Source organism: Calliopsis andreniformis, chromosome 9, assembly GCF_051401765.1.
Source record: "Calliopsis andreniformis isolate RMS-2024a chromosome 9, iyCalAndr_principal, whole genome shotgun sequence".
In the NCBI taxonomy this organism is placed as follows: domain Eukaryota; kingdom Metazoa; phylum Arthropoda; class Insecta; order Hymenoptera; family Andrenidae; genus Calliopsis; species Calliopsis andreniformis.
In genome coordinates, this window is record NC_135070.1 from 18110931 (window position 1) to 18137174 (window position 26244).

Here is a 26244-nt window from a genome sequence, read left to right on the forward strand (position 1 = left end):
TCTGTTGCGAAATTCAATACAAAACGAAACGTTCTTGCTACGAGGGTCGGTTATTTAAATATGGTGCTACGGTAACGCGATGGACCGGAGAATTAAAGGGGAGCTCGTTCAACGTGGTTGCAGAGAACCGCGTTAAGTTTGCAATAAATTTTCGATAGTTGCTTCTCTGTCGTCTGGTTCTATCCTTTTCTTTATGTAGTCTGTGTGACTGTAAACCCACGTATCCATTGATACAAATGACGTAGGATATTTTTACATCTAATGTCTAATTTTGTGAGAGGGGCAAAATGAAAAAATATCACGCGTCGTCTCGACCCTTGGAAGATCACTGACAGCTATCGCGCGTGTCCCACGCACAAAGTTCAATAAAAAATTAAACACAGGTAGATAGGGAGTGTTAATTATTCAAACAAGTCATTTGGTATAAAGTATCGCGTGTGAGCGCACGATTCCACGATAGAATCACGTGGTACGGGGAAAAAACAAACACGCTGGAACATTTCCATCCCCTGTGAAATATTCTGTGGCACGTTTCTGCATTACAATTTCCGTCAGTGGCTCTTAACATCCGTTGTTAGAATATGAATAGAAATAGGGACAAAAAAGTTCATCAAGTGTTTACTTGTACACATTTACATAATGCAATACATTTTATATGTATAAACACGTCACAAAAAGTTCATATGAAAAACTTCGATAACTTTCCACATTTCGATCGTCAATCCTTCAAATTTCGATTTGAATGGTTCGAATGATCGACGAGCCCTATGCCGCCAGAGGGCTGAAAGAACCGTTTGTCCATTTCCCAACTAAACCGACAGCAACCGGTACACCAGAGCAAATATTTACGAAGCGCTTGACCTAATTACATCCAGACAAAAGAATACCATGAATTTCAAACGAAGTCCGACAAATTGCGCAGCTGAAACATTCAAGCACGCGTGCACGACCGAGCAACAGAGTCTCCACGCCGCTCGGCGTCGTCGTTCCGTCTTCACGAACAAAGCGGAGAAACGGAAGAGGCACCGAGACGGGCATAATAATTCTCTGGCGACGAGCCTTTGATCGCCTCGTCGAACGAATACGGGACAGAAAGGGATTAGCAGGAAATGAAATTCTGGCTGATCGAATTAGCAGGACATGTTAATCGAGACAGATGGATCTATCGGTATAATCAGGGATGGTAAAAGCCACGTCGATACCGGAGCGTAAAACCATGACATTACTTACGACACGTTCGCCTCTCTCGACGTTAATAAAATGCAGCCATTTGCATTTTAATTAGTACGACGCTTCAATCTCCTTCCCGCATTTTTCCACCCTTTCATTCTCGCGCTTCTCCCTTGTCATATTATACGCGCGATACGTTGCCCGTGGCGCTCGCTGAGAGAAGGATCGGCGGAAATTGATACCGGATGCGCGGCGGATTGAAAGTCGCGGCGGGCGACCGTGCTGGCGCTCGATTCGCGTTAGTTTTATGGATTAATTCCTCATGTATTATGCATATACCCGACGATTATTCGTATCGTCGAATTATTCATACGACGTTATAATCACGCGGTCGTCATTAGCCGAATTATTGCTCGATTAGTGGACGACAATTAATCAGGGTATGCTAATCATCAAGTTCACCGCGACTGGTGCCGTCGTTGTTTGGAGCAATCTCGAAATTAGCTATCAAAAGAATGTAATTTCGACCGCCGCGACTCTGCGTAACATACTAATTACAGGTTAAAATATATCATCCGCGAACGAACATCCTGTTACCCGTTTCGCCAATTTTGTACGACAAAATTAAATTAAATCACGCAACCGTACAAAACTTATACGTCGTATGTAGAATAGGATGTGATTCGTGGGACGACCAAACGAGGTATAGCATACTCTATGAAAATGAACTGAAAATGTGAAATAACCTTTTTTTCTTTCGGACAACCTTCTGCCTAGTAAATTAATTTCGAAGATTAATAATAATACGAGAGAAGTTAAATACGAGAACAAAGTAGACAGTGTCTGACTATGACTTATTCGTTCTACTTGGTATGGCGGTTAAACATAATAAATGGACATATAACTCAAATGACAGAATAACATTTTTCTTACATTCTTTGGTTTCTATTTCAGGGAAATTTCAAAGAAACTTTGATTAAAAATTAATAATCTTTCTGTAACAGAAATACATGGGACGTTCGTAGGAAGAGAATACATTATTTCTACTTTTAGATTGGACTATTCCAATACCTAAGTAGAAATAGCTAGTGTTGATCAGACAATCATATTAGTCAACTCTTTGCATCAACCACATCTTCATATGAATTTTTCTCTAAAACCACATGTTCCAAAAAATTCTGTTTCAGATTTTATATTTTCTCGAAGATTCACTCTCGCCAAGAGAAGATCACGCCGGCATAATGGTTCATTTCGTTGGGATCGTTTCTAAAGAGACAGAGACGTCTCCAGTAAATATCCTATCGGAAGGAATCGAAACGAAATCCAAGCGAATGGAGCTCAACAATCGGATGAAAAGGTCGCGTAGGCAATTTTGTATAGGCTCGCGAGAAGTCAGGGCACAGAAACGTAGATCTCTGTGGGGCTGATCAATGAACAGAGCACGCAATGGTCCCCGTGGAACGGAGTCAGCGCGAGCAATGTTTACGCTAACACGATACCGCGCGGCAGACGTGTATTTGCGTCACCGCTGGGGGGATATACGATATACATATAACGTATATAGACGTTAGCCAGAGCATCGCTAATTCGCGTCGACGTAGAGGCGAGCCAAGCCTTGCAACATGATCGTCACGGTACGCCGATCATCAAACTGTAGCGCGCATTTCATCGATCGACTAGACGACCATCTTTATAGCGCTCCGATAAGAGGGGTACGCTAGATTCCGCGTTAAACTCCTTATTATCGACTAAGGCAGATAAAGCCCCGTATGACGACGAGCGACTGTGTCCTCTCTCGGCAAATAGAAAAATACTACTGTGCTTATCTGGCATAAGGCACGTCTATGATCCCGACTTAGTTGCTCATCAAACTCTTCGTTTCCCAGGATTAGATTTTACGAGAACTCTGGCGCTGACGTGCACGTTCAGTGGTTCTTAAATGTACCTTTTATTGGCATATATGTGATACGTACAATTAAAGAAATATCACTTATTTTAATTCCACGACTCGGCCCGTATTTTTCAAGAGAATTTATAAGTCAAATAGATTCACGTTAATTTTGGATTCGTAGCATAGGATACAGAAGACCCCTCGAGCGGAGTGGATGTTTAATTGACGTCGATTTTGCTTCTGCTACATGTCGGAGAACGGCTTTTGGCTCTTCCCTTCCCATGTTCATTTAATATTATACGAACCGCTCGGGCCGAATAATCAACAAGCTCTCACTTTATAAAGTTTGTTCTGAGGTACGAGACCCGAATGAATGTAGAATTTATCCGGATCTGGATCAAAACAAGAAGTTCCGCGCGAGGCAAGTTATTTTCCCATTAGATTCAATTAAAACTAGGCTTTAGAGTTAAAAGGAATTTCAATAGAATGGTTGAATTTTAGGTTCCCGCTCTGTAAACTTCATCTGATCACCCAGTCCTGACTATGTAACTCAATCGGACGGGCTGTTTCGAATTAGTTCGATTTCCAATTTGTTTGGACTGGAACTTCGAAGTGACTTAAATGCAGCTCTAGCTATTTGGAAGCCTCGCGTAGTTTACTTTAATGCATAGAGTTAATTAAATGTCAAGATTCAAAAGTAGAACTGGATCGCGGTGGTCAGACAGAATTCCAATAACAGTTGCTATTTCAATAGCAGAAAAATTATGTCCCACAATAAAGCGTTTAAAGAGAGGTCTCCTATAAAACGTGTAGCTTCGGAACTAAAATAATTGCATCTGTTCGTTTAACGATACGAACGTCTCTATCGAGAAGCAAGAGAAATTAGAAGCAGAATTTCTCTCCAAGGATCGTATCGCGACAATTATCACCGTGCTCGCTCGGGCGGCAGTATCGAGAGCATTCGAGCAGCGCGTGGCTATTTGCTGGAAAAATAAAGAGGAATGAGGCGTGCGTTAACATTCCGTGTCGATCGGTACAAGTGGTGACATGGAATCGACAGTTTCAGCGATACGCAATGTAAAAGCCGCTTCCGAAACGGAGGCAGCGCGGCTAGCGATACGAGAAAAACGTGACGACCCCGTCCGTCGTCGTCACCGTTCGTCGTCCTCGTTTGCCATTTTTGCCCGCGGTCCTGTAAAGTTTCCTCTAGCGACGCCATGTGCTCGGGATATTATTATTAGTTTAGTTTAGTCGTGGCTGAGCGCGCGCTTCTTGCAAGGAAAACGGAAAAAAATACGCGCCAGAGAAAAAAGGTGAAAAATATTTTTCCAACTTTCCTGCAGTATCCCCTTAACATCCCCCGCGTTGTCAGTCTCTTTTTGACACTGTTTGCCCGATTCACTTTTTTATACTTTACGTGTGTCCGGTGTACAGCCGCGGAGAAAAATGTACAAATATTACTACGCTGACGTGGGAGAAAGTTTTTTAATATCCTCACGGACGAATCCCGCGTCATTTGTATTAGCGCACAGCGCCGTGTTTCTCTCTTCAATGTGCCACGGTCGAGAGGGATATTGGAAGGATTACTCACCACTGACAATCCTTTCTCGATCAGCAAGCAGAGGCCCACGGGCACGGTAGAATCTGGAACAGCGAAAAAAAGAATAATTAACCGATTTTCACCGAGTGGCCGAGCGAGCGAATATTTGTCGATTTACCAGCGGCCGCTCGCTGGCCGTTTTTTGGTCCCTCGAAATGACAGGACCCGCGGAAAGAGTCAGTCACCCAAACGTTTGCGGCACGGAGAGCAAGTGACAAAGGTCTGTCATACAATGCGATGTTATAGAAGCAATCGAAAGAGCGAGGGAAGTGAACGAAACTGAGAAAGAGGAAATACGTGGATGAAGAAAGAGGATCGTAGAGGCACGGGAAAGGCTATACAGTGAGGATAAACGTTGCTGGTGATCGAGGGTCTCGCTCGAATGGTTAGAAGGGATAACGAAAAAAGGAAGGGAGGCATAGAGGGGAAAACCGATACCGTGCTACCAACGACGAAAGCGACTCACCGATAAATCAGCCAAAATAGCACTTGTTACAAAACGAAAGTTCGATTGGACATCGTGTACTTGCGAGTTAACGCGAAGAACCGAGGCAGAGGAAACGATAGCATTCTACCGCATCGCTCATTAGTTGCAAATAAATAAAAATGCAAATTCCATTCACAGATCAATTGTTTACTTCTTACTCCTGTATACGTATATCATATGCAGATTACAAGAATTAACTGAAAAAAATTTTTTTTTCAACATAGTATATGTAGTTATGCCTGTCTGTCCATAGACGGGCTACATCTACTTATAGTCGTAGTGTGACCAATGCCGCTGTTTTTTTAATAGAGTCTATTACATTTCTTTTATGTTTACTCACTTTTTTACTTTTCGACTGTTATGTTTTTCTCCTGATTTTCAAATATAAAGGAATCTACAATAAAAAGCATGGGACGTTCTTGAAAATTCTAGAAAATACAATTTTTCGAAGGAGCTTAAATTCGTATCTTTCCTCCTTGAGGTTCGAGTTCGAATCCACGCAGGAATGAATCAGGATCGGAACATCTGTAGAACCACGGAATTTCATTCCATGCTCCTCCCTTTATCATTCCTTAAACTGTTTTCAGAAGCCAACGGGGCCAAGACACTTCGGCAGATTACGCGGGATTCCACGCAGACAACCGTACGACAGCGCAGGTACAGTGGTACGATTTCATTTCAAGCGTTTCGTCCCCGTATTCTTCGAAGTATCGTCCGTCCCCCAAGATAAAATATGGCGAAACTTAAATAAGTTTAAGAGATGCAACCGTACGATAGGCAAACTCGCGAAATTGGGAGCCACGGTATCCTCGTCGAGAAACGGGTCACAACTCTCGAATACGTTTAAAAATAAAAGGCACTCGTTATGTTCAGAATATTAACAGGATTGTTTAAACGGAAAACGTTTTATTGTAATTCAAATAAACAATACTATTATCATGCATGTCAATTTCAAGCACTTTAGACAGAGATCAGTTAAAGCTTGAATAACGATTTTTTAACTTGCTGTTGGTAGCCGTCTTTTTTCTGTAATTTTTGCTGAACCTTTCGGGAACAGTACTTGTAATTAATAGTATATCAAGGGTAATTAGAATAGAGATTTTCCAATTTTGTTGATCGAAATAAAACAATTACTTTCTCATAAAATGTAAATTATCAAACATATCTTATGAGAATAAATATTTTCTTATAAATAAATGATTTGTTTATTCATCTTATTTGCAAACTTCGATCGAAATTTCAACTCTGTGTACCTATGGAATGACATCTTAGTCTCGTTTGTCGGTTGTATCAACACTCAGTTAATAGAGTATACTATTAAATGACGAATCCATCGAGAAAGAAGTTCCGACTTCATAATTTGACAGTTATCTGATTCTTCTCCAGAGAGTATTTAAACATCTTCCACAGTGCAATCTTAGAGTTAGGGGAAAATATGAATTAATTAAGAAGAAATTAGAAATAATTAGGAAGTTTCAAGAAGGAAATGAGAAGGTTACTGCACAGCGCAGAATTTCCATCCATTTTATGCACAAGTCGACGTTGACGTAATATCGTCCGCGATCGAATTCACGCCAGAACTAGCAGCAAACGTCAAAGAAGTGACGTTTGGAAATTGAAAAAGCGCATAACCGACAAGGGAGAACGGGGCGACGGGTACTATTCCGGTTAAACTTCCGTCGATTTCCGATTAGTCATCTGCATAGTGATCGAAATAGTTCTCTCCGCTGATACGCTTGTCTGGCATACTCTGCCATGATGAATCGAATAAAACGGAGTCGCTGTGCAACTCATAAAAACCTTGTTGTTCGGAACTTCATACAGACGTCCAATACTACTAATAAGAAGAAAAAACTTCGTTCTACGTTAAAAATACTAAAAAATTCTATACTTAAATAGAAGTTTACCGTGTTAAAACAAACCATTGAACATTCCAATAGTCTTTAGTTTCCCATCTCATTGACACTGAATTTCACTCAACTGAATTCAACATCACGACCGTGCCCGAACAGCTGAAGCTTCTAACGGTCTTTCACCATCGCGTCGAAAATGTTTCGTTGATAGACGTTACCAGCGTTTCGGTTAGAAAGAAATTCGAGCTCGCTCGCGGGGGAAAAAAAGCACACGAAAAAAGGCTACGATTGTTTCATCATGGCCAACACGTGTTCACGTCGACTAATTACGGCCTCTTTGAATTCGAACGCGTTTTACGAGAGTTTCGAACATTTTTCCAACCCTACCGATGCGAAGTTGCGCGCTTTCACTGCGTTGAATTACACGCACGTACGCCCGGGACGATGGAAGACAAATAGAACTTGATCGACGAATCAAATGTGTAGCATTTAGCGAACAGCAGCCAGAAAAGTCCACTAATTATAGCACTATAGCAATCAATTGACACGATAAATAGCGTACCCTCTGTTTCGCCGAATTGAATGCGTCTGTCAGAAAAACGAGAAATTCCGTTCTCATGCAAAATTGTTGAATTTGTTAAAACTGCATACTTCGACCTGAAAAAGCTGTATCATTGTTCCCATTCACATGCAGGCTTTGGAACTCGTCAAATTCCCTGTGCCAATGTGGGTAACAATACTCCTTGTGCCAACGCATTTATAAAATTGTTCACTGTGAACTAGTTTTACGAAAGAAGCTTTATAAGTGCAATATTCCACTTTTACTGGATCTTCATCAGTTTGTGCAGCTCGTCAAATCGAATAGATATACCAATATCCGCTTTTCAGAAGACAGGGACAATCATTTTTAAAGTACTGCTAAGTAATTAAAATTATTCGCTTGTTTAAAAATTTGAGTAACAGCCTAATTGAAATCAGATGAGATCTTAGTGATCTTGGTCAGTGGATATATCAACGATTCGGAGTACGTATCGGCCAGCTGAATGGCACTGACGTATCGCCATTTCAATCTCCGTAACTTAATGAAAACGAATGATTCCTCATATTTCAGAATACGTCGGAATCCCTCGTTCCGTGGGTGGCCCTTTTTATCATTGACTCTCCTCGACGCGATAGAAGCGACGGAGGGAAGAAAGGAGAAAGAACAAATCCAACTGACGTCGAGCACGGCTTGCTAATAGATATTAATGGAACCCCTTTCGCCGTGGAAATACGGCCGTTTTTTCGCGCGAACGAAGAGGCATCTTCGTCGCATCGTCGCGAGAACGAATAAAAGAAGGAAGCGAAAGCGGAGGAGGTAGAGGGTGAGTGGCAGAGCGGGCCGAGGAAACAAAGGGGCGCGTGCAAAGGAAGAGGTCGCGTTATCGGGGCTCGCATTTGCCACGATAAAATGAATTAAATAAAAAAATAGCCTTTGACGAACGACGCGGACGAAAAGAGGACAGACGACAAAATGTCATCGGCTCGCGAGGCGACCGATAACGTATTTGAATAACGTTTGCGACGCAAAATCGAGCCCGTGTACGCGTGTCAGTTTTCTTTGATCTCTTTCGATTTTATTTGACCGAAATGGCTCCGCTTTTGCTGGCCGTTTGCGCGGTAAACGCGTCAAATATGTCGACGGCGCTACGCTTGGCCCCGATTAAATGTTGTGTGACGGTAACGTGAAATTGATTACAATATCGCCGATGCGGTGTTTACGCCTACAATTTGGTTGCTGGTGGACCGCATGCTGCTTTTGTTTTCGCGTGTTACGACGTTAATAAAATCAAATTTTATACGCTGCGAAAAATCCGCCGACCATAAATACGTTTCGCTGGTCATTTTAATGAGTAATTGCAATAGATGGTAAACGGAGGTATGAAAATTTACGTGCCAACAAAACGCCCCCGTCCCCTATCACTTTACAGGGCAGTTAAATAAAACCACGCTAGAGAGGAAAAAATGATATCTCAATGACGGAACGTAGCAGTTATTACCGTGCATAAATACCGAGCCTAACGATATCTAATCGATGCTATCGACATTGTCGCGTAAATTACGATCTTGTATCGATTAGCATCGAGCACTTAAGTCCGACCACTGTGCATAAATCAAGCTCGGATTGAGCTGAATGAATGCCACGATCGTGGCAATAAAAACTTGGCAGAACTTGAACGTAAATACGGATGAGCGTAGAAAATCATCGCGAAGCAGCTAATAATGATCGAGTCGAGCTCTTAAACGTTTCCGGCATCAGAGGTCTTTTTCGCAAATTTCCGAATGAGTCACGGTAGTTTGCCGCGTGACCAGCCGACCGAGTCACATTAACGAGATCAAATTTTTCAGGGAATTCATTGGAAACGGCGGAAAGGGGGCTACTCGAGGGGAAGGGGGAGGACTGGAGACGAGAGAAATTTGTTCTCCAGGGAGAGACAGAGACGAGATGAGCAGTGGTATCCGGAAGCTCGAGGGTAATCGACCTCCACTCTTGAGCACCTCTCGGATCTCAGCCGCTAATTAAGACTTTTACTTTTTCCTCGGCGAGTCTCTTCTATCTTCTCGAGTGTCTCGAGTCGTGGAACGCGTTCGTGGAGAAGAGGACATGACGATAACCACGAGGACGGTTAGTTACGGACGCGTCTCGTGAAAAACCGTCGACCGAGATGGCGCGAGCACAGCTGTCGGGAACGACAACGACGGAGGGCGTCCCGGGATAAGATCAAATCCGAGGAGGCAAATTTTAATTATATTCAGACATTGAGTTGGCAACGTTCCTTCGTTTTTAATAAAACTTTGATGAAATAAGGGAGATCTCGGGACGGTAGGAAGCCAGTGAATTTTCGTTTATGTCCCGGTGATAACGTTGTTTCTTTCGGGATTTCATTGAGCAGATTATAATTTTGCAACGATATTGTTAATAATGCAGTGCGCTCATTTGAATAATTCCTGTACACTGGAATATATATAATTCCCAGTGACATCGACAACTATTTCAGTTTCCATCTCGGTGGAATTTATTATCCAGTGGTTTACACTCAATAATGATGGGTGCAAATACAACAGAGGAAAATTGTCGTTTTCGCGACAAGCTGACACGAATATCATCACTTGGTTATCGATAACCACGATTAGGAATGTCTTCATCCTGTGGATGATCGCGCGATCTCAGGATTTGATATCGAGTGAAGCTTCTAAATTGTGTGTATAAATCTCTCTCGACTGGTTCCACGAAAGCGAGACGGGAAAAGCGGTGGGTTAAAGTCGCATAAGTTCGCAAAAGCCGCTATTCAAATATGAAGAAGGATATATGAAGAAGAATAGAACTGAAAAGGGGTCGGGACTAAAGAGAGCGATACACTAGCTGTTAGAGAGTTAAGTCTGAATACAGAAAAAATCTTGATTTCGAGAATTTACTGAAAACACAGATACAATAATTGAAACAGTATGTTAATTTGAAGAGTACATACTGCCAGCCAGATATTTATTTATTAGCTTTATTTAAACTTCACACAACGTCAGCCCAAACCAAAATATGTGTAAAATATAAACTGTACAAAATGGAAAATCAACAATAAATGATACGGAAATATGTTTGCTACTCTCATACTTTTATATGGAATAACCCTGCACATATTTATCCAATGATTTGGAAACCCGTGAAACATACAATTTTACAAACAGAATTTTACGTTCAGCTTTCTTTGCAGATCTCAATATTTTTAGTTTGTTTTTCTCGAATTATAACACGATGTTCAAATGTATGAATGACAGCATTTACATTTTATAAATGGGTACAGAAATAAAATAGATTTATGAGATAAAATTAATTTTCAACAAGAAGCTCATCCGTAAAAACATACTCCATGTTTTAAGTGAGTGCTTTCATGGGGTATGATCCCACATATGCTTCTACGCCCAATAACAGACCATCCTGCGTAATAAATTAGTAAAAGCTTTCTAAACATTCCGTATAAATACTCGGTTGAGCTCGAGAGACGAGGAGTGAAAGCAACGATTTTCAGTTGGCAGTTTCCTTTTCCGCGTTTCCTCTCCTCCCCCCTTTTTCTTTCTATCGCAAGGGGCGACGTCACCGTCAACCGGAAGAGCTTCACGAGTACCCCTAAACCGCGGGGTGCCGAGCGCTAATTACGAATAATTATGAGTACTAATTAAGGCTTCCCTTTGCAGCAGCACACAAACTACAGCAAAAGCAAAGACGTACGTGTAATATACCCTGGGTTCTGTCGGTGCCATTAAACGCATGCTAACACCATAGAAATGGTCGGATTGAAGACATGCAATGTAATCTGCAAACTTTCGATGGGCTCTCGTGCGGGACAAACTTCAATCGACCCTTCTCGTTTACGTGGTATTATGTAAATCGAGAGCAATGTAATCGTTACTTTACACACACCGACCCTATGCTTTTTAATTCTCCCCTGGTTTTGCCAGCAATCCATGCATTAAGTTACAAAGTTAGTTTAACGAGCTCTGGAAGGGTGTTGAAAACTATTCGAGCTCTACAAAAATTATTTCACCCTTTTATGCTTCAGGTATAAGTAAGTAATTGTCGAGACATTTGTCACCTGTGCACTAGAAAATGATCCTGTTCTTTTTACAGAAGTTTCAATAAAGTTCTTTAACACTTCCCTCTTTTACAGTAACGAATGGCTACTAACATGCAAAACTTGGACAAAATACGACAGAATAGAAAAGATAACCGAAAAAACAGGAAAATCGTGAAGCACCCAAATTTATTGGCGACATCCCCACAGCAATCACCCTGTCAACTTAACAATGCCAATAAATCATTCGACCAAGCGCACTTCTACGTCTACCTAGGTCGTCGATCGATTGTGTAATGCAAAGTCGACAAGCGTGGCTGATAATCTTGGTATTTAGCTAGACGCCTCATGCACGACAAGCACTAAACCGGATGCGCAGATGGCGGACGCGTGAAGGGCTTTCCGCAGGCGCAATCTCGCATTTAATTCGATTATTATAGCCTGGCTCACGCACAGCCACTGGATTAAGTAATTCATAACGTGGATCCGCGAAACGCAGCCCCTCCCTTTTGCAGCCTCATGGGCCCCGTGTGTTCGCCTCGCGTTGAGCCACTGGTCTCAGTCGCCACGTTTCCACCTCCGCCAGTGTAAGTGCGAGGGAACGATTTATATAACGCGAACCCGCCATCGGTGCTCTTTCATCACTGCGAGGGAATAAAATCGGCTGCAGAACCGGCGAGTTAGGTTCACCAATATTGGCGTTGCGGTTTTTTGTTACCCCTCTCCGTGGCCGAGGATGGATTTTATTATGCCCTTTTGTTCGAACTACTTCGCGCCAAGCCGAAAATTTTAATATCCGCGTCAATTACAGCAAAGCCAGTGGAAAGTTTGCAACGGTGGCTGGGCGAAGAATTACTGGAGATATCTGGCCGGTTTTTTGTCTTCCCTCGCCGCCACCCCCGCCCCTCCACCCGTGAAAGTTGCTCGCGATTAAATCGTGACTCGATTGAAAACGATCCCTCCCGACTGAACCGAGCTTCCCACGTAGCGAGAATAGATTTCAACTTTCCGCGACTGTTTCATAGGCCGGTGAAGCGATCATTACGGAATGAGAAAAAGCCCCCGAATTCCCTTTCAATAGCCGCTTCCGCGGCTGCAACTTTCGGCTGCTAATAGCGCTTTCGCGGTCACACGACCGGATTTCAACCATCCTCCAGCCACTGCCGAAACTAAATTTCAATGACCCGTATTCCGGGACGCGAGAGCATCCCCGCCGCTAATCCCAGCTGGTTACGGTAAAAATCTGCCCGAAGTGGCTGATATCGCTGATAATTACTTGGATTTTTCGCGCACGGATTGTTCTCGATAACGTTGCTCTCTACGCGAATCTAGGTTACTCGCCCACCTACGCTTCCGATGGATACGAACATCGAGGACGGATTATTGATTTCGAACAGCAATTTGTCTTTCTTCATTTAGCCGTGTCTTCCAGATTTGCTCGAGCCGTGCCAGCATTATCATGTGTCAATTTCGCTTAATTTAAAAACCTATATTGGAAACTATATTTGGGTATCAATTTGGGGGTTGAGAAATTTTAGGATCGTTTAGACAATTGGAACTTGATGTATCTAATGATGCAAATTGATAGACATGCACTTTGTGTATTAAATAATGAATAGTTGCTGAGTAGATAGTTTAGTTAGTTACAAAACGTGTAACACCCTGCTGTATAATGAATCAATTGCTTTCTCAATTTAGAATTATTTGAAGGCGAGGTTACAAGAGCTCGTAAGCTGGCTGCTCGTTGCACCCTTCCGCTCTTGCTTCTGACTCGTTACGTCACACGAGTACTGCGCCCATTGAGTTACAGTTAAGTTTAAGTTTCCCAGAACTTGTCGCAGCGAAACTTCCGCAAAGCCGCCAAACGGACGCGACGATATAGGTGGCCCGAGGAGGAGCACTTCCGCAGAGAGAAATGCAAGGGTGGAGTGCCGCGAAAGTGCGTCTGTTTTCCTTTACCTTTTTCGCCAAGTTAAAGTTTCACAGTTTCCACTACCGGAATATGTGAGCCCAAAGAAAAGGATATACCACTGAAGACAGTTTTATTATTTCGAGATTTTCGGCGGAACTCAATTATTCTTTTCATACCGTCGCCATAGGGACTGTAGTTTTGTTTCTTGAAACATTCTTGAGGGAGTTCTCTTGATGTAATTACGAGAGCAAAATACATGTCTCTTTTTTGTGATTGGTTGTTTGCTTTTAACTGAAGCAAGACTCGAGTTCACACCCAAGGAAACACGAATAAAATCGCAATCCCAAATTCTAGGCTCTAATCCTAATCTCCACTTCCTCTACATTCCATAGGGGTTATAGCATAACTCATCCTTTCTTGTCCTCCCTCGCTATCTATCCCACCTCTTATTCCTCCTTCTTCCTTCCTCCTGCCTTCTCTCCACTTGCCCCTCCACAGTGGATAAGAGGTACTGAGGACTAAAATCCTCTGAGGGATGGTTCAGAGAACAACCTCCATGTAGGGGTGGAAAGGGTCAGAAGGATGAGGAGATCCTGTGTCCATTGAATAAGCACTCAAGGGGTACTCATCTAAGGAACCCTGAAGCCCCAGGGTGCCCAGGGTGGTCCGTTCCCGACGAAGGCAGGAAAGGATCTGAAGAATTGCTGTTCGCAGGGTTGTATTTATATCATTCCACGGGAGCATACTAATGACGTAAGTCGTAACCGATTGGCTGATTGAAGCTGTCAAACTAAGCTGATTGGGAATATGTCCGATAAAGTAGTGATTGTACTACTGACAATTTGAGATTCCTCCGCTGTTAATTATTATTCCCTAATACTGAGATTTACATGAATTCATTCTGCTTTGAAAATTATTTATGTTAAATAAATTCAGTTTCGATTGTAAGGCTCAGTTATTTTCTGCATATTAATACTAAAACGTGTGTTCGAAAATTCCTTCTGTTGCAATCGCGTCGCTGGTATTTCAAAGAGATTATACGTCTGACAGAGAGTACATAATGCCTATTCAGTCTTTAGTGAAATCACATCAAAGTGAACCGAATTCGTGAATTAGAAGTTCAAAAACACTTTCGAACGTGAAACCTACTAACACTTGCCAACTCTCTCAGAGTTAAAACAAAATAAATAGGTTTCCCGAAGCGATAGAAATAAATCCAAGAAATAACTCACGACGTTGTCACGCGCCTACAATAAAGTACGCAATTAACGAGTCCCTCAGTTTACGATGAAAAACAGATTCCTGGCAGCTGTCGAACCCGCCCCGGCGCTGCCGCATCATTTCGTCGAATTAGTGAAACATTTTCGGGAAATTAAATCGTGACACAGTATCAACGAAACGAGCCAACAATGAAATTTCCCCGGTTTCCAGTACACGTAACTGAATTCGGCCCGCGATCCGTTCGAACTTCCCTGCGTGGCGGAAAATTAATTAATCTGCGAAAAAGAGAGCAGGTTAGAGACCGCAACTAAGTGAAACCGTGGCGAAAGTATGTCAGGCGGCTGCTAATCAACGGCGGGGCCGAATGAATCACGAGGGTGGCCGTTAAACCGGCCCGATTCGTGCCTCAGAGCCGTCCACGGAATAATTAATCCCCTAATCGCGGAAACAGCGAGCCGCGAAGAGCGGCGGATCCGGCTGGAGCGCCGTTTAAAAAGCAATCTCGACCCGGCCGTGCCGTATAGCCGGCATGAAAATTATTAGGCGAGAACCGTGGCTACGAGGATATGAGGAGCGCTGGTTGGAGGGTGCGCTCGCTCCAGCGAACGAGGGGCATAAAAACGGGGAAGAGAAGTTAAAGTCCTGCAGTAAGGAAAGAAGGGCCGAGAGCAGGGACGGCGAAGATTCTAAAATACGACCGCTATTAGCCGTACTTCCCTATGAGCATTACCTTCCTTCACGTGTAAATAATGCAAGCTACCCCTCGCGCCTGGTATTTCGCAGCCTCTCCGCATTCCTCGGTGACCCTGTCCGTGCAATCTCCAGGGTTGCACGCGAGTGCAACCTGCCGTCGTGGCGCAGCTGCGGAGCGAGACTTTAAACAGCGTGTTCACAGGGTGTTCACGGGGTGTTCAAGAAGCGACGACCCTCGGCTCGACCCGAGGTAAGCCAGGTTCTTTGCGAGGGTGCAAAGGGAGAAAGTTACCGCGGAGAAATTAATTTCGGAACCTAATCGCAAGGATAATTAGTTTCGAAAGTTGAGGAGTATCGGGAAATTGGCACAACTTACAGGAAACGGTTTTAGTAGGTCATTCGCTCTGCTACTTGTTGTCGTGTCGGGGCTTGTTTAAGCACGGAGTTATTCTGTAACCGGGCATTTGAAACGCTGCGCCGTTAATCGAGCGAGTCAACGATGCCTGAATTCCGCACTCGATTGTTCCTCGATATTAATGACAATACACGGTGTGTTAATAAATTACGGCAACAAACTCGCCGGGTTAATGGGTGTTATTGAGAGGGGTGAAAGAGCAGCGATCGTCCCTGGGGTAATTGTTTTAATCGTGGGTCTCTTTGTTCCTCGTAGAAGTTGCACCAAGAATACGGTGGGTCTGGACAAAAGGAAAATAGATCAGTGTCAATGATAATGGACTCCTGGGTTAAAGGAGAAGAATCTTTTGTGAAATTTTACTGTACATTTTTTTTGAAAACTGTTCCGCAGTTGGCATTGTTACGTGTTTAACAATTCTCAAAATTTGGGTCGAGGAAAGTAAAGAGAGTGTAGTAGGAGAGCTACTATCTAAAGAGTAAGGTACTCGTATTTTTACGAAGCACTCGACTACATATGTATTTCCAAAAAATATTTACTTATGTTTTGTTTCCTCTGTCGAGGCTTTACTCTGAAACTACCCCAATTTCTCTGAAAATGAAATGAGATTCGCACGAGAGATAAATAAGTTATTAAACCTGTAATGTCTTCCAGGTTTATAAGTCACCCCATAGAGTCCCACATAATCACGCACTTTCGCAACTCAGAATGAAAATTGAAATGACAAAGGCCACTGCATGGCAGTAAAAGGGCGATGCGTAGAGGGAAGATTGCGACCAAGGACAGTGCAGATAGAGCGTCAAAATTTATACGCTCGACCAAACTTCGTCGCGCTAAATTTCAACGCTTTAAGGTCGAGTTTCAGCGACGCTTTAGACGGTTTAACGATAAATTTGAATTCAGCTGGACGCCTCGGGTCGTCTGTTATCTACGAGCTGGACCGAGTATGTCTTTGAACTTTCCATTTACAATAGACGCGGGCCCGCGTTAAATGCACCACGGAGAATTATGAGTATCTTTGAAATTTAACAAGTAATTGTGCGCTTCCGCAAGGGGCCATTAACTGTACACGTTATTTTGGAACACCCTTGGCTTCCTGCACGTCGCGCACGCTAATTACTTTTACATTTAAATTAGCAGCACCCTCGTACTCCTCAGACATATCACCTTTTTATAACGAGCCGCTCTCGTATGCAGACGGACAAAAGTTGCATCAGAAAAAATTTGGGAACTTTGGGAGAAAGCTCTTTTAATTCTTGAAAGAGAAACGTAAAGTTGTGAAACATTTTTATTCTATTCTTTAAAATATTTTAGAAGCCACATTTTCATGAAAATATGTAGGATCCTGAGCGCAAGCCGAAAATTCATTTTTTAAGAATGGATCCACATTTCGTGGTGAAATATTAAAAGGGAAAAATGACTTACAGATGATGAGCAGGATCGAAGGATGTTCCTCACCGCCTTCGTATTTGCCACTGAAGAAGAGGAACCATTGCCACGGATCCACTCTGATGCCATATCTGCGACAGAACAAAAGAGAGAGGTATATGAACGCTTAGAACCAGGAAGGAAAAGACTGCGTGTGTTATTATTGTTCTCTTCTCTCCCTCCCTTGGTTTTATAACTCCAACTCGTGTTAAGCAAGTGTCTACGCCACGACACGGGTCGAAAGGCAAAGGTGTTATTAACGTCTGTGTTCGATGCTCTCCAAGAGGCCATAGAAAAAAGAAGCGGAGTAAAAAGGGTAGGCGGTTGAACAAAAAGTCACGGATCCCTTGATCCCTTTGTTCCCGGGGAGTAAATAATAAACGTCGCTCCACGTTCGCTTCAGAAACGCGGAGACGGACTCAGAAGAAAATGGAAATGATCCTTCTCTTCGTTCAAGAAGCAATTTTGTGGATAAACGAGTAGTCGTTTTTTCTCGTAATCGAGAAAATCATAATAGAATACTTCTCCCATCGTTCCCCGAGCCTTGTCCTCCCTCGCGGTAATTTCGCTCGAACAAGGAACGCCTCTGTCGTAATTGATTTTTATGTCGCTGTACCGTGCGGGTTTAACGTGTATCGTCGTATCAATCTGAACCATCGAAAACGTTTGTTGCACACGACCACCCTTGTCCACGAAGACAAACGAACTGTACATTCGTGGCAAAGGAATAAAAAATCCAGGTGGTAACCCGACACTAATGGCTTCTGGTCGAACGCGTTGACTAACGATGATAAACGAGGCTTATGGGTGAAGTAATTAAAGTATTTGAAGTGGGCGCGGTTCGGCACCGACTGAAAAGGATATTTATTGGGACGCGATCGTCGGCTCGTTTCATGTTTTCTCCCCGCCTGGCTCGCTCCCTCTCCTCCCTCCCAACCCCCTTTCTTTTTCCTCTTTTTCCCTCGCCGACGCAAACGCAATCAGTCACGTTGACGCAGTGCGCGATAATTGAAGAGCGAGCCGGAAAAATCAAACGTTTATAATTGATAGCTACCGGCCGCACTCCATGCGGTGGCGAGCCAAAAGTGATTCGAAAGGGAACAGCAATCCCCTTGTATTACTTGCCAGTAAATCACCGCGCGCCGGCACCGCGTATATCTTTGCGCAGTTTCGCCGATTGAATTGTTAAATACTCCGGCAGACGCGCGAAAATCGACGCGCCACAGCTTAACGGGCGACCTCTGTTTAAGTAATGCGTGTTAATGTTCCTTTTTCTTCTCGTTGCTCTGATTAAATCGCGATACCAGGGCATAAATCATTTCATTGTAAAATATGGTTGGTGGAAATTATATGTTTCCTATATCACTTTGGAACCTTCGTTTCAAGATTATTGAGTGACGTTTAATCCCTTCATCACGGTGTGTTATGAGTGAAAAATAGGAAGCCTGAGTTGTGGGAGATTTTAGATCAATCCTGAATATAAGAAAAATATACAGTAGGTATCTAAGTCAATCACAATTACTTTCTGAAGGTTTTACTATTTTGTGAGCAATTTACAAGTACTATTTCTCGGTAATACTTTTCAGATAGCCAATAGATTTCTATTGTTTTCGCAAATCCGTGGTTATTTTCTCTACCCGTCATATATCACGTCCACAGCGAAAGGATTAATGCCTTTAATCCTCTGTATCCCGAAAAATAATACCTTTTCACTTCGCGGTCTAAATCCAGCGCTAAAAAGACCGACGCAGATTCAAGAACCGCTTCATAAAGGAAGGAAAAAATCCATTCAGTGGATTATTGGATCAACATTCGATCGCTTATCCCTGATGGTATTTACACCGTCTCCTTTCCTCTCCGTCTCGAAAGTAGATTTATAAACAAAAATTCCAATCGTTTGGTCCTGTATTTCCGAGGTTGCAGCACGCCTTTCGAGCGCAAGGGTTTATTGGATCCATCAAAAACACGTCGACTCGGTGGCCCGTTTATTTCAGATAAGCCTGATAAGGCGGCCGGAACGGCGAGGACTTGAGGGGATATCGCAGCCATCGAAACTCATCGGTCCAAGGCGTGAGTGGGAACGATATTAAATTTCTTTCCCCCCGACGAGAATAGCCGCTTTGATCCGGGCACACCCGTTAAATCCGCGCCGTTCTTCGCTCGGCGAAGTTCGTTAATACAGCGTCACGATAAAATCCCCAATTCCGCGTCGACCGAAAAGAAGAACGGAGATGGATAGACGAGTGAACGGGAAACGGGTCGTCGTGCCCCCAGTCGGGGTAGCTAAGAGAGAGAGGGGAAAAGAGAAGGGAGGGCTTGGAAACTTGAGATTGGAAGAGTTACGGCGCCAATATGGTACGTTCCGGTATAAAAACGCGACCGCGAACGGTTCTCTGTTAAATATTAATAAATGACAAGGCGTTGGCGTTTATCTTGTTCCAGCAGCCAGCGAACACGTTCGCGCTGTTACTTTTATCGTTCCTTTTAAGGACAAGGCCCAGGCGACGCGACGCAGCCTCGTCTCGACGTATCGCGCACCCGAATGATTCGATAGTTCGCGATGATGGAGCTATAAATGATCACGCGGTACATCGACGCGGGTATTAGCGTCGTGGTTTTTTAGCGAAACAAAGCCGACTCTAGAGAGCGTCCTGTGCAATCGAGGTGACCTTAAAACGATCGTTCAAAGCGGAAAGATCGGTGACCCATATGGCCGTCCGTGCCATCATTAATACGATTTAAAAGCTCGTTTACAGGGTGTAATCCACTGACCCGTATTTCATCTGATCGCGATTATCTAATGGAATTTCAAGTTCATAGTGTAATTGCTGCGATCCGATTACCGTTCACAAGCGTTTGTCGTCCAATCTGTCAGTTTAAATTACGTCCCGCGGTATCGTTAATCGGATTAAAGTGCTCGCAGAATGCGCATGCAACTCGCTGTAAACATCTGACAATGGTATACTCAATTAGATTGAAAAGCGTGCCAGCGACTAACAGTAATATGATCGACTCGTTAATGGAAATGTGTTACCGCGAGCCGATTATTCTAAGTATGGTGAAGCTCCAAGGAACAGTTTTGAAATCCTTCTAAATACCTGGGAGTATTACAGGAGTCTCATAGCAATAAGGAATCGTTGTCCAAGAGCTATTGTAACTAAAGTGCTACTCAAGATGTCCTATAGGCGATATTGCAGTGGGATAATATATGAAATAACGTTTTTTATATTAAGTACATATTTTCAAAGAAATTGAGTTAAAATTTTGACCAGATACGAACATACAAAGGTATAGTTTTAGGTACTTGAGCGATGCACCGAATGCGGAGAGCACTCAGTCTGACCACTGGCTGGCTCTACCCACTGTAAAGTAGTAACGTTCCTCTCACTGCGCATACCGTGAACAATACACGTATCTCTCATGTACCTAAAATCGTACTTAAGTGCATGCGTAACCAGCTAAAATTCGGATTGAATTTTTTTGAAAACGAAATGCAATATAATTCCAAAAATTTGAGGTGCACCGCTTACGAAACGATACAGTAAATAACATTTTCTCATATTCTCCTCATTTAGATCAGAGAAAATAAAACACATTTCAGCCACCACCTTTTTACAGACATTAGACCGCACAAGTCCACTCAAGGATATTTCAACGTTTTTTAAGCTGCAAATGATCGATCAGCTTCAAGCGTATTAAGGCGACTGATAGGGATCGAAGATTCATATGCTGCGCGCTATAACTCAGCGGAACTATCGCAATGTCGGAAACATTACTGCCATTTCTCGCACCATAGTACTGAGCAACGGTACAGTACCGAGAATTCTCCGTGACTATAGCTCGTGTAATCCGGATGAACGTTGGACGAGTTTTATTTCTCGGCACGACGTGAATCCTTGCGAAAATCGCGGACAAAATAGAACGCCAGGGGATGAACGTGACACAACGGATTCGGGGACGTCTCTCGGCGACGCGTCCAACTCCGATATCGAATCGCTGAAAATTTTCAACGGTGGCCGATGTAATCGTTCCTGCGAGTATAAAGCCTCGGAACATCTCCTGGAAACATTGGTGAAATTTTATCGCGAACCGATAGCTTTTTACTTACCGTCCAAGGATATTTCTTGTCGGATAAAATGTAACTGTTTTTTTCACTTTCCATCTTCGTTTCCCATTTTCAGAGATATAAAAAATATTGAGAAATAATAGATAGTATTTTATGTTCATCGATAAGTAAGAGAAGGATCTCATAGACCGACGAGTGGAAAATGACCCGCAATACCATTCAGGGAAAAAATAATTTTTCTTCGGATTCAGTCCTTGCTTCGCAGAAGTTCGTCTGCGTTTCTGTAAGAAATTCTGTGGCTTTGGTCTCAAGTATTATTAATAATACTCTCAATTTATCGGTCTCTGCATCGTCTTTGATTCCTCGCTTCGGTTTCTCGAATTGCTTCCCTCTAAACTCGCCCCATTAAGAATCGCGAGCAGCGTTGCACAGTTCCAGTTTAAGTGCATAAATTATGAACAGATCGTGAACCTTTCAAAAAGTTTCTCCGAACAGCGTCGCGAGGGGAAAGGGTGCAGAAAGAAACTTCGATACCCTGTCCTTTCTGTCTCCAAACCTTTCCATGGACTTTTATCGATGGAGCTAGAGTCTTTCGCCGAGAGTCCGATTAATTGAGCTCTCTTCCTACTTTTTTTCACTTCGCAGCCAGAGAACCATCCTTCCACTTTCTTCCTGCCGGCGTGTCTCTTTCAACCTCCACCCCCCATCGTTCTCCGCGGCGATTAATCTCGATCGTCGTGCAGAATCGCGTTGCGCTGCGCCCTCCTATCCCCTTGATTCGACCGAATGCTTTTTCTTGTACCCGTTCAATGGCGAAAGGGATTTCTTACGAATCGAATTACCATGGAACACGATGGAATTAAATGGATGGCGGGCTCCTTGAAAAATTGTCACCTTGGACGTGAGCAACCTGTTTCTAAGTTCTACATTGCGTGAATTTGGAAAATACGTACATTTAATCAGGAAAAATTTCAAATAAAATTTATTGAACTATAAGCTTTTGATTGAGCCACTGGATCTTGTTATACGTCTTTGTATAATGCTGCTATATCAAAGCATTCGTGAATGTTATGATCTTCCTTGTGTCAGCACCACTAGTTAACATTCATCGATGCAAATGCTTTGTCCTTATCACCGTGTTGATATGGATACGTAGAACAATTATTATTGAGTGTACGAGCATCATCACCACGTTAAGTGTGCGTGCCACTCTCGCCTTTGTGACCACGTCAGAATGGACAAGTGACCTGCTAGATAAGCTCAAAAGCTAGACAATTAAAACTTGAGATATTGCTTGAGCGAAAGATATATTTAAGTACCACGCAGCGGAAATTGCAAGAACATCTATCCCCTGTAATCGTGTCTGGTAAAACGATCTGCGCCAACGGTAACATCGATGTTGGCAAAATAATAACGTCACAATATCGTAAAACTTCCTTGGAATTCTCTGCCCGACGGTCGAAGAATAATTCGCAGTCGGGAGAACAATTGGAGGGCCAGTCACGCATGGAATCACTTCCTTCGCGTTCGTCGGTGGTTCGAGTGACCCCGCAGCCGCGTTTATTTCAGAAACGCTTCGGGACTACCCTCCGAGCAATTACGTCGCGAAAGTTTCCTTCGAAAGTTTTTCCACGCTTAACGAGCGTGATAAATTTCTGTTACGCGCCCCTAGGAGCCACCGGACGCAAGGCCGAGAGTTTACAACGGTGATAAAAATCTCGTTGAAATTATTCATGGCCGAGGTTGTACCTCGTCCTTCTCGATTCAAAAGGGGGAACCAAAGGGTGGGAGGAGATTGGTAGGGGCTGTCTCTTGCGTAGGAAAATCTTCCGTTGGAGGAGATTTCAGACCAGCCGACACGTTGTTAATTTTAATCAGCTGTGGGAGGGTGTGCTCCGCTGTCGCCCATAAATTAATTAATTTTTGGCTGCTTACGCTTTCCCCGCCGAACTGGACGATTCAAAAGACTGGATCGTTGTTACGTGAAATTCGGTAAAATAATTAATTGAAATTCATCCTCTGTATACATAGATTCTATGGACTTTAGGAATACATTAACCGCCACCAGTTATTGACGTATTAGCAGCCCTGAATTATATACGTGAATATAATTAATGCACGTGCACAAACATCTCTGACAATAACCTTTATAATCGGCGCTGAGGCGTTATCGGTGCTGCAATATCCCGCCGATAACAATGTAGTTATCGAAATAGATTAGACTGTCAGAACGACTTTGATTCCCAATGAGAGCGACGTCAATGGATCCGCGGAGGAATTGTACATTGTGTCCGACTGACGCTGGCACCTCATTTTTCATTATCGATCCGATCGCTCCTCTTTTTGTTTCCGCTGGCCGACTCGAATTTTCTCGGGGAAAAATTCTCCAGCCTTCTGAAAACGATTCGCCGGAATCAGCGCGAAAAGTTTCATTCGGCCGATGGACTCACTAATTAAATGAACTTCATCCGCGGTTCGGGTCCCTTTTTTCTTTTGGCCCACTGTATTTTTCATCATCAAAATTAGCTTTCACCAAATTTCTCGTGTTCTAATACCCTTGTTCTCCCATTCACGACCCTATGACAGCTTGATGAAGCTGCTTTTCTCTCGAGCATCCCCTTCTCAACGTTATTTCCCCCCATCGAACCGAATCGTCCGGATCCAAGACCTTCCACTTTTTTCAGGCTTCACTCTTGACAAGCAGTATGACTGAAGGGTCTGCGATGGAATAACCCCTACCCTAGATACAAAGGGAAAAAGTGCTCCTGGGACACGTGGAACTCGAACTATCTTCGCGTTAAGTAGAGACATCGTGTCATAGTGTGACAGCGGTCTGTTCTTTTTTGATAAATTACCGCAACAGCAACGCGGCAAATTGCTCCAAATAAATGAACGATGAAACTCGAGGGCGACCCGATTTCTTGCCGATAAATCACTTCTCTCTCTCTCTCTCTCTCTCTCTCTCTCGCTCGCTCTCTCTCTCTCGCTCTCTTCTAGATACGGTGGAATCGAGCGCGAGGACTTTGAGCAGCGAAGCCACCGCGAAACCGATCACGTATCGCCAGCTTGATAAGGGAGCAGTTTTATCAAGATTCACTCTGGAAATATAGAGATACTCACTTTATGAAATTTTCTAGGAGCAATCGGATTCCACCAATGCCCAACAACAGGAAGCCCCAGTTGACGAATCCCGTGAAGTTGTCGAATCCCGAGCTCCAGGAGAACAGACTATCTCTAGGACGATGACATCTGTAAGGAGAAAAGGAAGGTCCAAGTTAAAAAGAAATTCCCGTTTGAGATCGATGGCACACACTCGTCGTCCGCGATATAAAGGAAGAAAGGCGCCATAGAAACGTCACTGGAATAAGAATGGAACAATAAAGCCGCTTCCATATCGTACGGTTATATGCATTTCCATTTCAATTTACGAAGAAACACGCGATTTATGCAACGTATTGAAAACATTTGTTCAAGCTTTTCTTATTTCCCCCCACTGCCTACGTCCTCCTCGCCGACTACTACCCCCCTATTTTCGACTCTTTTTAATGTAAACAGCCGGCGGCGACGATGCATTCCGCTGAAAATGAGGCAAGTAGAAACGGACAGACTATGGCCAGACAAGCGTATTAAGCATAGCAAATGCTTGCTCGACTAACAATGCTTTCGCTTTACGTTTTTCTTTCAGGTAATGTCGCGTCTAAGATATAAATGCTACTTAAACCTACAGGAAACTTCTACAGGGTGTCCAAAAAATATCTACCACGTTATCTGAAATAAATTTATATCGAAATTTCTGTAAAAATTCTGCAAAATTCAGACTTATAACTTGTACGTACATTGTTAACGATGCGCCTCGTCTTTTCTGATGGAATCCGAATGAGGAGTGCAATATCGCGGCCAACAGCGGATGCAAAACCCTCTCATCTTCAGTATCTCTCTTACGCAGATAATACACCGGGTGAACCTGAGTAATCGGCTTGCACGGACTACCGAGTATCATCCCTCCGTGACTGCGAGCACGACGAGGGCTGACAAGGACCATCGTGTAAACTTTTCAAAAGCGTTTTGTCCCGAAGCATAAAGCGTTCAAGGAGGCCCTTGTTCCTTCTACGGATAAGACGCGCTCGCTTGAGTGTGAGAATTTAGGGAGACGAAACAAAGGCGCTCGCAACACCGCCTCAAAGTAAAACAATATCACATCCCCTCTATTTCGCGAATATCTCCTCCACTCCGCGTTGACTCGCGAATTTTCGTTTTTCCGCCAACAGATCGATCAGCATTCCAACCTCCGATTTTGCCGCCATCGCCTAACTACCCTCCTGCTTTTTATTATACATTAGGACGCGATTAAGGTCGAAACCAGAAGGACTTCTAAAGGCAAGATCGCAAGAAGCCGCCGACCTTAAGTATTTACAGGCGAGATCCTCCCGACGAGCTCAATCCTCCAGACGCTAAGTCTTCCGTGTCTCGGCGGGGCTATGCGATACCGAGCGAAACAATCGGAGAGGGAATAAAAATTGCAAGCGCATGTAGGGCGATACAGACGTCGTGAAAGTTACGCAATAAGGTCGAGATGCTGGGATAAAGCTAAAGATTACAGGAGGACGAAAGGAAACCCCTTCTGAAATATCGTCTCGTTTGTCTCGCGTAATTACCCGACAGAACTCCCTTACGTCCTGCAACTATGTGCATTTAATGTGATCGTTTAACCTCCCCACGCTGTCCGGAGTAAATCCTAACTATTACTCGGAATTTATGGCAGATCGTGGTAATTAATAGAGTCGCGATAAAGCCGGCTGGCTTGGCCACCGAGAGCCGCACAGGAAGAGCTATCTCACGCTTCTGATACTGGCACGGTCTGCATGACAGGATGCAGACATGTCACCGAGAAATTCCATATGCAT

At 43.5% G+C, this 26244-nt stretch overlaps 1 protein-coding gene across 1 annotated transcript in view; it reads right to left on the reverse strand.

Annotated features, from left to right (window-relative positions):
- Mdy (diacylglycerol O-acyltransferase) overlaps positions 1 to 26244 on the reverse strand; it is a 92541-nt gene that overhangs the window by 54811 nt on the left and 11486 nt on the right. Inside the window, exons 2-4 of the mRNA XM_076384216.1 lie at positions 24461 to 24589; positions 17272 to 17366; positions 4653 to 4705 (exon numbers count right to left, since the gene is read on the reverse strand). Of these exons, the coding sequence (XP_076240331.1) occupies positions 4653 to 4705; positions 17272 to 17366; positions 24461 to 24589 (277 nt within the window). The remainder of the gene's footprint in view (positions 1 to 4652; positions 4706 to 17271; positions 17367 to 24460; positions 24590 to 26244) is intronic.